Source organism: Terrapene carolina, unplaced genomic scaffold (genome assembly GCF_002925995.2).
Source record: "Terrapene carolina triunguis isolate 2854851 unplaced genomic scaffold, T_m_triunguis-2.0 Scaffold96, whole genome shotgun sequence".
In the NCBI taxonomy this organism is placed as follows: domain Eukaryota; kingdom Metazoa; phylum Chordata; order Testudines; family Emydidae; genus Terrapene; species Terrapene triunguis.
In genome coordinates, this window is record NW_020664447.1 from 79324880 (window position 1) to 79337143 (window position 12264).

Sequence of the window (12264 nt, forward strand, 5' to 3'; positions counted from 1 at the left end):
TGCGTACCTTAGATCGAATTGGGGTGTTAGTGTAGACCAGGCCTAAGCCTTTAGAATCAAGACTGTGTCAATTCAGAGCTCCTAAGCAAAGGGATGCTTGCTGAAACAAATACCTGAGCTTGGCTGTGGCTATTCCATCCCCTTCTGATAGAACTTAATATAAAAAGCATTCTTTTAAAATACAAAATGGTCTCTATCCTGTTCTCCCCCCCTCCCCCATACCAAGCCATCCAAAGACTACATCCCCATGATTCCTATGCTGTAATAATAATGCAACAAGGTTTTGGGGCATGGGGGAGGGAAGGTAGGGAGCATGGTTGGTGTCAGAATTATCCACACTTTATATAATCACTCCAGTCTCTAGTCTAACTCCTCAAGGCTTCTGCTCTTGAACTGTCAATGCTTCATTGAGCATTAGCGTTTCAAGACTAAGGTTTCCTATACAATTCTGAAATCTACACAGCACTGAGGCCTTGACGTTTCAGACTACAGAGAAGATGGATTACTTAAAATCCAACTGTTGCTGAAAGTACAGGAGTATCAATCTCTCTCTCCCTGATTCTCCACAAATGCCTGTTGTGATGGATTCAGTTTTGGAAGTAAACCTTTATTTTGCTCACGGACAAATGGTAAGGTATTACTTCTATATTTCTGTTAATTGCATTCAGTAAGACACTGACTGGAATTGTTAAAATTCTAATTACCAGAGAATGAGTTGGACAAAAAAAGTCAATACTTCATACGAATGGCACAACAGAGTGAGCTTTGCCTTTGGGGATTTCCCTTGCACTCTAAACAAGATATGTGCCACCTCTGGCACCACTCAGAGGTTTTCACTATGCAGGCAAGGGTAAGTTATTGTTGTAATGATTCCATCTGATCCCAAGAGATTCATTGCACACTGCAATCCATCTGCTTGTGTATACCAAAAGGCCATACCATAGCAGGACAAGATGTTAACTCACAGTCACTGAATATGCGCTGAAAGTGGGTAGTGACAACTTTAAAAACTTTTCTCTCTCATAAGTTATACTGGAAGGTTTTTACACAAAAAAGGAAAATCTGAGCCGGAGAATACTGATCAGTATCAAAAACCAACGATTCATCGTATTTGCTATTCCATCCCCCCTTCCTATCTTCCTTTGGTTAGCTGTCTCTTCAGTTTGCAGAGAGACCAGGTGGGTAGGTGGTTACAACAACATTGCATATCTTCAGTTTGCAGTCATGTCCGACAACAGTCAGCTACACAGGCCAGTAGCACTTATTTTGCTGTAAAAGTACCGTTTCTTTGTATATGCACTGTCTCAGCCAAAGGCAAACTGCACCATTGGGAAACGCTTGTCAGCAAGAGGTGGGTGAAATATCACTAACAAAATAGCAGTAGAATCCAACCAAACGTAGATTCTCATTACATTGCTTTCCTGTGAAGCAGATGTTGGGAGCTACTGAAGTCAATGTGAATTGTAAGGGCTTGGTATCACTCAATCTAGTGCAAGATTTTCCCTTTACTAAGTGCCCCTCTGGAGCTAAACAGTAGACTTAATAGGAAAATGTTTTGTTTTTCCCCCCTGTGGGACAAATTTGACTTTTCAGTGAAGAACCAAAAATGGGAAAATTTTCATCTCAAAGCCAAAAAGCAGACCTCTTTTTGTGGAAAAATTTAGTTAAGTCAAAACCCCAATTTTTGATTGCCAAGCAGCTTAGACAGAAAACTTCCTGGCCAGCATCAGGAAATTGCCCATTGTGCTGTGTTCTGGCTTGTAGCTATCCATGCATTTTAGAATAGCTGCTGATCTAGTCTTTATCTGACAGCCAGAGAAACTATAACTGACCATATACATTTTATTGTGAATCCTTCAGCTTTTCGCATTGTAGTCAGGTAGACACAGGTTCCGTTAGTAAACAACAGAGCGGTTTTAGAGCAGCCAAGGAGAACTCTCAAAACACAATCTGTTTATCTTGTTTCTTTGTAAAACTGGGCCACGTCTGCTGCTCTAAAAACTTTACATTGGTCTCTCCTGCAATGCATGATGGTTGCACACTTCTTGACAATGGGCAAAGGAGCTGATTCTGGGAATTGATTTAACTCTATTCCTCAAAAGATGGAATTGCACATAGGCTGCAGGGCAGCACCAGTGCTTATGTCAGTCACCATTGTCACAGACAAAGCAATAGGAGAAGATCTAGTGCTCCATATTTGAGTCCTGTTTAGACGTGCAAGGCCGGGTGGCGGGGGGAGTTTAATAACTACCTGTTCAGTTAAATAGTAACATAAAACAATCCGTCACAGGTTTGATTTCATAACTAGCAAGTGAGTCACTGAGAGGTTATAGAGCAGGAGTCATTACTTTTACGACCAAAAGTAGTGGTAAGTGCCTATAACTTACGGTACTGTGCTGTAGGCCCTCCTGCCATAAGCCCTTGTGTATAAAGTTAACTGTATATACCTGAGGTCACAAGAGAATATATTGTGAATGCATAAGATATGTGGAAAACTATTCATTAGTACTTCGTTGGGTATTAGCCATACCATATTGGCAGTTTCACAGGGAGTAGTGTGGGGAAAGCACTAGATTAGAGAAAAAAAGTTGGTGTTGACTTAAAATACAAAGCCAAAATTTTCTGACTCTGCACTTAACAATCTTCAGAAGCATTGAGTATGGCCTGATCCCACTGACCTAAGTTCAGGGGCATAACTTTAAGCACCCAAATTTGATGATTTTGACATATGGCTCTTGTGTGATATTACAGGACCATGCAAGATAATATTGTACAGTATGCATGGATAGGCAGATGAAGAGACCATAATACCATATCAAAGGCTGAGGCATTGTGCATCAAATTCATTGTCTTAAGAAGAAAACAAAGATGGCAATTTTAACAAAATTGGAAAGGTGGTGTCACTTCCTATATTGTGAAGGGAATCAGCCATTTCCTTTTTACACAAGCCACAATCCTGCATACGTTGATCATCTGTGTTTTGACAATAAAGCTAGAAATTACCAAGAGCCCTATGGTCACCTCTGAGAGATGAAGCAGAGAGGAGCAAAACTCTCAGCAATTTACCACCAAAATAATATGATAGGAAAGAGGCTGGGATGTTAGAGAGAAAGGATAACGCCATGTAACTACCTATCACCCTTACAAGATTAAGGATTAGAAATCTTATAGTCATAGACTCGAGGAGCTCAATCTATTTAGCTTAACAAAGTGACGGTTAAGGGGTGACTTGATTCTTCGGCTATCCCTCAATGCGAGGATGATGTCTGCCAAGGGGGTTTGTTGGTGGGTTTTAAGTGGCTGAGGAGCCCAATTTGTGCCCTGCAGATTTTCCCACAGAAGTGACAGGTGTAATCTTGGAGGAGACATAGTAGTTGGCTGGACTGTTGTGCCCTTTCTTTCCTCCTTTGTCACTTCTCTGTCTCATGAGCACGTCTGTTCTCCTCAAAGTGAGCTGTGGGTTGGTGTATGGTGTGGCGCCACCATGTTCTGTTCCGCGCCGAGTCCTCCCAGTTTGTTGGGTTGATGCCTTTTTAAGAAAAAATAACGAGGAGTCCTTGTGGCACCCTAGACTAACAAATTTATTTGGGCATAAGCTTTCGTGGGCTAGAACCCACTTCATCAGATGCATGGAGTGGAAAATACAGTAGAAAGGTATAAATACACAGCATATGAAAAGATGGGAGTTGCCTTACCAACTGGGGGGGTAAGTGCTAACAAGCCAATTCAATTAAGATGAAAGTGGGCTATTCTCAACAGTTGACAAGAAGAGGTGGACATCACTTTTGCAGTGCTAATGAGGCCAATGTAATCAAGGTGGCCCTTTTCAAACAGTTAACAAGAAGGTGTGAGTATCAGCAGGGGGAAATTAGTTTTTTGTAGTGACCCATCCACTCCCAGTCTTTATTCAGGCCTAATTTGATGGTGTCCAGTTTGCAAATTAATTCCAGTTCTGCAGTTCCTCATTGGAGTCTGGTTTTTTTGTTGAAGAATTGCCACTTTTAAAGTCTATTATTGAATGTCCAGGGAGATTGAAGTGTTCTCCTACTGTTTTTTTAATGTTATAATTCTTGATGTCAGATTTGTGTCCAAATCTTCAAAAACAGACTCATTTTCCAGGGATTCTCCGCTGATGGTGATTTGTGGAGTACAAAGAGTAGTTTGTGCAGGTGAGGGCTGGTAGAGTACCTTGGTTTTCCTGATGTTGAGAGAGAGACCCAGGCTGTGATAGGCATCAGCAAAAAGATTTAGGGTGCTTTGCAGGTCAGCCTCTGTGTGTGCAAGAATGACGCAGTCATCTGCATACTGAAGGTCAGTGATGCCAATTCTTGTGATCTTAGATTTTGTTTGGAGACGTTGGAGATGTATGGATGGTCAACTCCTCAGATAATCAATCCCGATTCCATCAGGAAGGCGGTCATGGATGAGAATCAGGATCACGGCAAGGTAAAGGGAGAAGGATGTTGGAGCAGTGACACAGCCCTATTTGACACCAGTGCAAATAATGAATGGTTCGGTCTCTGAGCCATTGCACAGAATGGTGGCAGTCATCCTATCATGGACTAGTCTGATGATGGAAATGAATTTCTGTGGACAGCCAAACTTATACAGCACCTTCCATAGGACATCACGATTGATAGTCAAAGGCCTTGGTTAGATCGATGAATGCCATGAACAGTTCCTGGTGTTGCTCTCTGCACTTCTTCTGAATCTGTTGTGCCATGAAGATCATGTCAGTTGTGCCTCGGGATGGCCTGAAGCCATGTTGATTCGAGGAGGAGTTCCTCAGCAAAGGGGAGGAGGTGGTTTAGTAGGATCCGGGCAAGGGTCTTCCCTGCGATGGAGAGGATGGCAATACCTCTGTAGTTCCCGCACAAAGATTTGTCCCCTTTCTCGAATATTGTAAAAGTGTTGGCATTCTTAAAGTCAGGTGGAAGAAAGTCAGGCAGATCCAGATTTTGTCGAGGAGTTCGTAAAGTTTGTGCTGGAGCATTGTTCCACCAGCTTTAAAAACCTTAGCTGGGATGCCGTCTAGGCCTGGTGTTTTGTGATTTATTTATTTTTGTCTGGGTGATGGCATGCCGGACTTGATTACAGTCTATAAGTATCTTCTAGGGGAACAAATATTTGATGATGGGCTCTTCAGTATAGCAGAGAAAGATATAACATGATCCAGTGGCTTGAAATTCAAGCTAGATCAATTCAGACTGGAATGAAGGCTCACATTTTTAACAATGAGGGTAATTAACCACTGGTACAATTCACCAAGGCGCATGGTGGATTCTCTGTCACTGACCATTTTAAAATCAATATTGGATGTTTTTTTTTCTAAAAGATTCTGCTCTAGGAATTTGTTTTGGAGAAGTTCTGTGGCCTGTGTTATACCGGAGGTCAGACTAGATGATTACAATGGTTCCTTCTGGCCTTAGAATCATATGAATCTCTATATACAACTATAGAATTTAAATGTTGTCCATGTAAATGTCTTATTGGTTATAATTCTTTCAGCTTTTAAAACATTTTAATCTTTAATTTTTCCAGGGGAGTGGAATGGAGATGATAGTGCAATTCATACTTCACTAAGGTGTACCTTTTTTTACCGTTGCAGATATTGCTTCTTCACCTATCACAACAGAAAATGAATGTTCTATTGCAGTGGTCTCCAAACTTTTTTGATCGCGCACCCCTATCATTAAAAATTTTTTGAGCATGCATCCCCTACCGCGCCGGCTCTACCATTTTTGAGCTCGGACTCCCACCCAAACTGACGAAGCAAAAAAAAAAAAAAGTGCTCCTCCTGCTGTGCACCCCCTGGGGTATGCGCATCCCACTTTGGAGACCACTGTTCTATTGTACACACTAATTGAAGTCTTGGTCAAGACTGTATTTAAACATGCACTGCTCTTCCTACAAAGTGTGCTTTCTAACTAATTGGTTTTCTCACCAAGTTGAATTCCTTTCTCTTCCATGACTGAGGAGGCGATCACTGTACAGTACAGACTGAGGAGGAAGACGAGGCATTTTTTGGAGCTGTCACTCTACAAAACTGGCACTAAGCTCTTTTTTTTCTCTCTCCAGATTCTGTGTCGCTATGTCACACACAGCCCTAAGCCCCGCCACTTGCTGAACTTCAGTTTTGTTGGTTGTGCCCCTATTTCTGGGTCCTTTCTTCTTTCCCCAACTCCCAGTCCATTTTGTTTTTGCAGCTGCACCCCCTTTCAAAATCTTACTATAAACGTGGATTGAGGGAGTTTTAGCGCTCTACATAGGAGAGGGCCCTCAACAGAATGGATTGGCAAAGGCCCAAGATGTGTTTTGAACCAACCTTGTCTATACCCATGTAATTCACTTTTATAGGGATAGACTTCATCTCAGACCCCACTTCCATGCATTCACACTTGTAACCACAACTATTCCTGTGTACAAAAGTAGGCATGCACCCATTGTGGCATGCACAAAGTGTATTTTGGAAATCCACCACAGAATGTTGTGGAGCTCTCTTTCCCATTTGTGGAGAGCAGCACACCTGCTTCTTCCTTCTGAGAACTGTTCCTTTCCCTGCAATAGAAACATGCTGCCAAGGGCTGTGATTTCTGGGATGGAGTTAAGAACATCAAAACAGCCATACTGGGTCAGACCAAAGGGTCATCTTGCCCAGTATCCTGTCTTCCAACAGTGGCCAATGCCAGGTGCCCCAGAGGGAATGAACAGAACAGGTAATGATCAAGTGAGCCATCCCCTCTTGCCCAATCCCAGCTTCTGGCTAACAGAAGCTAGGGACACCATCCCTGTCCATCCTGACTAAAAGCCATTGATGGACCGATTATCCTCCATGAACTTATAAATAAAATAAAAATAAATTAATGGAGATATCCTATCTCCTAGAACTGGAAGGGACCTTGAAAGGTCATTGAGTCCAGTGCCCTGCCTTCACTAGCAGGACCAAGTACTGCTTTTGCCCCAGATCCCTAAATGGCCCCCTCAAGGATTGAACTCACAACCCTGGGTTTAGCAGGCCAATGCTCAAACCACTGAGCTATCCCTATCTCCTGCCCCCCCCAAAAAAGTTCTTTTTTTTTAACCTCTGTATAGTCTTGGCCTTCACAATATCCGCTGGCAAGGAGTTCCACAGGTTGACTGTGCGTTGTGTGGAAAAAAAACTTCCTTTTGTTTGTTTTAAACCTGCTGCCTATTAATTTCATTTGGTGACCCCTAGTTCTTGTGTTATGAGAAGGAGTAAATAACACTTCCTTATTTACTTTCTCCACACCAGTCATGATTTTATAGACTTCTATCATATCCCCCCTTAGTCGTCTCTTTTCCAAGCTGAAAAGTCCCAGTCTTATTAATCTCTCCTCATATGGCAGCCATTCCATACCCCTAATCATTTTTGTTGCCCTTTTCTGAACCTTTTCCAATTCCAATATAGTTGGTTTTAATATCACTTTCCTTTATTATTGGCTTCATCATCTATATTATTGCTTGTCAAGTATCAGAGGGGTAGCCGTGTTAGTCTGGATCTGTAAAAAGCAACAGAGAGTCCTGTGGCACCTTTAAGACTAACAGATGTATTGGAGCATAAGCTTTTGTGGGTGAATGCCCACTTCATCAGACGCATTATTGCTTGCAGCTACATCCTATGAAATTCTGCCATATCCCCTGCAGCTGTGACATTATCACATCTTACAAATTAAACAGGGTTATGCTGGCTCAGTGCTTGGATGGGAGGACCTCTAAGGAAAACCCAAGAGTGCCACATATTGAGTTGGTACCAAACCATTGCCCCAACTTGGTCTTTAGGATGCAGTGGTACCACAAATGTGTTTTAAAATAAGATATACAGCTTGGGGGGGAGGGGGAATTAAACATCCCATGACATTTTCTGCAAGAGTCAGGATGTTAACTCTGTACCTGGATAGCACAGTCACTGGGTGAACTGCATCTCTTAGCGCTTCTGGTTTCTTCATGTGCATCCCTCTCAGCCCTCTAGCTGTCACCTGTCTCGGATGGAATCATTCTATCTTCCAACTCTCAGACCGGGTTTTGGGCTGCAGTCCCTGTGATCAACCATGATTACCTCAGCAGGCCTGAGTAGCTGCAGTTCTGATCTATGTGTGAGCAGTGATAGACATGTAGGGCTGGAAGGGACCTCGAGAAGTCATGAAGTGCCAGCCCCCTGTGCTGAGGCAGGACCAAGTAAACCTACACCCTCCCTGACAGGTGTTTGTCCAACTTGTTCTAAAAACCTCCAATGATGGGGATTCCACAACCTCCCTTGGAAGCCTATTCCAGTGCTTAACTACCCTGATAGTTAGAACGTGTTTCCTGATATCTAACTTAAATCACACTAGCTGCATATTAATCCCATTACTTCTTGTCCTACCTTCCGTGGACACAGAGAACAATTGATCACCGCCCTCTTCATAACAGCCTTTAATAGATATGAAGACTGTTAAGTCCCCGCTCAGTTTTTTATTCACAAGACTAAATATGCCCAGTTTTTTAACCTTTCCTCATAGGTCAGGTGTTTCTAAACTGTTTATCATTCTTGTTGCTCTCCCCTGGACTCTTCCCAACTTGTCCAAATCTTTCTTAAAGTATGGCACCCAGAATTGGACATAGTACTCCAGACGAGGCCCCAGTTCTGAGTAGAGCAGGACATTCACTTAGTGTATCTAACATACAACACTCCTGTTAGTACACTCCTGAATATTAGCCTTTTTAACAACTGCATCACATTGTTGCCTCGCATTCAATATGCGATCCGCTATAACCCCCAGATCCTTTTCAGCAGTACTACCACCTAGCCAGTTATCCCCCTGTGCATTTGAGTTTTCCTTCCTAAGTGTAGTACTTTGAACTTGTATTTATTGAATTTCATCTTGTCGAACACAGACCAATTCTCCAATTTGTCAAGGTCATTTTGAATTCTAATCCTCCAACGTGCTTGCTACCCCTCTCAGCTTGGTGTCATGTGATTCTCCAACTCTCAGACCAGATCTTGGGCTTCAATCCCTTGTGATTTCAAACTGCTGAGGTAGTCCGTTCCTGCAGTCCTGATCCACCCGAGAGCAGTTATAGTGGTAACTAGTAACCAAACGGCCTTCTTAAACCAAAGTATTTATTTAAAACAAAAGCACCTCAGAAAACACAGATCACAAAAACAACAAATCAGTCTGTATGCCTGCCTGCCTCTCCCTAAGTCTTACCATTTCCTGAATCTGGGAAAAGATCCAGCTCTTTCAGACTCCTCCTCAGACCCTCTCTCTGTGTTAACCTATGCCCCTCTTACATTCTGAGTTAGTTTCCCAGACCTGAAGAAAAGCTCTATGTAAGCTCGAAAGCTTGTCTCTCTCTCCAACAAAAGTTGGTCCAATAAAAGATGCTACCTCACCCACCTTGTCTCTCTAATATCCTGGGACAAATGTGGCTACAACACTGCATGCAACCTATGCCCCTGACAGTTGTGCACCTTCTTCTCCACCCCCGCTTCTGTCCAGAGAAGTGCTTTTTGGTTGTTTGTAGCCCTCTGATCTGTTATTTCCCAGCCTGGCAAAACAGCTATGTCCCTTCAGCCTTGGAAGTATACTATTGTCTTGCAAGGTTTACTTATTGTGTTGCTTTCCTGCAAGTTCTTCTAATAGCCCCATATTAAATTAGAGCAATATATTCAGTTAAGAAATTCTAATAACCCACCATAGTTATACAGTAACTTTATCTCACATGAAAGAGTCCCAATCCAGTGAATGGGGCTGTATAATAATAAGGTTTTTCCTCCCCCACCACTCCTTCCTTTTCACATATTTCTCTCTTCAGGCTGGAGCATGGCTTGCTGCTATAAGATGCACGTTAAACTTTCAATGACTAGATTTAGAACAGGCTGATGCTTAAATTGAATAATTAAAATTTAAAGTAGGCTGATGCTTACATTAACTGATTGGAATTATAAAGCACTCAACGAACATTTAGTCAGTCATACTGCTCGGTTGGCTGAACGTTCCTAGCCTCCCAGGTCTGTACAGAGCATGGTTTTGTGCAGTGGAAAAGATGATGTGACAAGTGGCTAATTGAACCTTCAGAGAAAACACGATTCCTGCCATAGAACTGGATCCGAGGCCCGGTGAGGTTACCTCTTTTTATGAGAAGGCTCTTGCATTTTCTGCGCAGGGGTTGTGACCTGTGACGGAACATGCAGCTTCTCTTTGTTTCATTATCTCCCACCCCTCAGGCCCTCTTTGATAGACAGTAGATAGATAACATCCAAGGGCACCCTATAAAATCCTTAGCCTGGGTTGCTGATGCTTACATTAAATTACTAGAGTTAGAACGAGCTCACAGGGAAGCACGTGGGGGAGGGGGGTGTCTTGTCCACTGCATGGAATAGGCAGACCTACTGTATTTGTCAAATGCAAGCCTCTTGTGAGCAACACTTGATCTGAACGTGATCTTTTGAGAGCACATTGCTTTAATAGCTGTCTTCACGTAAGGTCACAGCTTGGAGATCTATGTGTTTAAAAAGTACAGTCTCTGGGCTAATGTTGTTTTTAGCAGGCCCACAATTAATGATTCTGGAGCATAACTACTTTATGGATCAGTTCAGAGTTCTGCAACATAGGATGCCTGACAACTCCACGCAATAATAATAATAATTAAAAAGCTACTGCAACCAAGAGTCAAAAATAAGACATTACATCAATTTAATTTGTTGCCAGTCAGTGTCAAGAGCCTCAGCCCGGAGCAATTTCCCTCCCTGTTCCCCTTCCCTGCTCTTAATCTAGCTTTTAAAAATAGCCAGACAGGAATCTCTTCTGCTAGACCTGTTAATGCCAGACACTTAACCCTAGGGAGTTTTTCAGACAATAGGATCTGCTACAAATGTATAAACATACTGAATTTTGTTTCACCCAGTCCTGCTTTCAGAGAGTGGCTGAGGAAAGGGTTGGTAGGATGCATATTGCCTTCACTGTCTTCTCCCCCACCCCCACCCCGTATTTCTTACAGGTAGTGCCTTCAGCTTTTGAAAAGGAAACCTCTATTGGTATGTCTCCAATGCAGCAGGGAGCGACCCTCCCGTCCTGGGTAGGCAGACTTGTGCAAGCAGCCCTGGGTCAGAGCTGGAGTGTCTAGCCCGAGTTGCAACATCCACACTGCTGTTTTTAGAGTGCTAGCTCAAGCTGAGGTTTGCTCCCTGCTGCAGTCTAGACATACCCTATATCTTGCTCTACTTGGGGGGATAAGGTTCTGCATACAATTAGGGCCCACCCAAGGGAGACTTTAACAGCAATTTCCATAGTCCTATCAATACACTCAGTACTGCTAAATCTACATAGCCAAAAGAAGTGGTTTGAGAGAGGCTCACCATGCTTGTACTTCGAGGTAGAGAAGCAGACTTTCCAGCTGGCATTTCACTGATTGGAGAAATCATGGTTTCTGCAGGCAGGACAGGACTTGTTCTACATGAGACACCATTGCCAAATGGTCCCGTATCCAGAGACAAAGACTTCTCTAACTTGTGTGTTCGTGGCCCAACCACCGTGTCATCACTTCTTAAGCTTTCTAGGTCTGTCTTCTGAAGGCCTTTCCTTACTAGAGTGTTCTCTTTCCAGCTTTCTGGAGACTTCTTAATACGTAAGTCTTCCAGGCTTCTCCCACCGGCCGCACAGGTATTTTTCAGCTTAGGAGCTCTAAATGCCCTCATGCTCATGGGATCGAGCACTCTGAGAGTAACTTCATTGAGAAACTGAGAGAACTTGAGCTTCGCTTCAATTTTTTCTTCCACAATAGAGACAGAGCTCGATGATCCTTGACTCACAACACTCAAGTCAGATGCAGACGAGCTGCTTTTGGTTTGCACCTTCCTCTGCCTGTGGCGCTTTTGGCTGGTGTTTCCCACTGGATATAGAGAAGAGTGCTCCCGACCAGGGTTTTTTCCACCCCCCTTCTGACGGTGCTTTAATCGATGGGATCGATAGCCTTCATCCTTATTTTTGCTGTTAACAAAGTTTTCGGTTTCTGATCTGGTGCTGCTCTGTAACTCAAAGCTTTCCTCGCTGGAGCTGCGGGGTTTAGCATAACTGTCTGTTGTTAAAACTCCCGAGAGTCTCCCCTCGAGGTCGCTTCCTGCTCCAGTTGCATGAGCAAAGGCAGAGGCACAGCATGCTCTTTCTTCGGCCATCGCTCCAGGCCCCTCCTGCTTAGTGGGTCTGCTATGCGCAACGCTTTCTGAACACTTTGCCAATGCCTCCATTTCTCTTTATGCATTGG

The 12264-nt window shown here is 43.2% G+C and overlaps 1 protein-coding gene across 1 annotated transcript in view; it reads right to left on the reverse strand.

Moving 5' to 3' along the window:
• The window catches only part of BEGAIN (brain enriched guanylate kinase associated), a 223517-nt gene extending 221647 nt beyond the window's left edge, over positions 1–1870 (reverse strand). Inside the window, 2 exon segments of the mRNA XM_026651515.1 lie at positions 1748–1822; positions 1825–1870. Coding sequence (XP_026507300.1) covers positions 1748–1822; positions 1825–1870 — 121 coding nt within the window.
• Positions 1871–12264: the final 10394 nt, after the last annotated feature.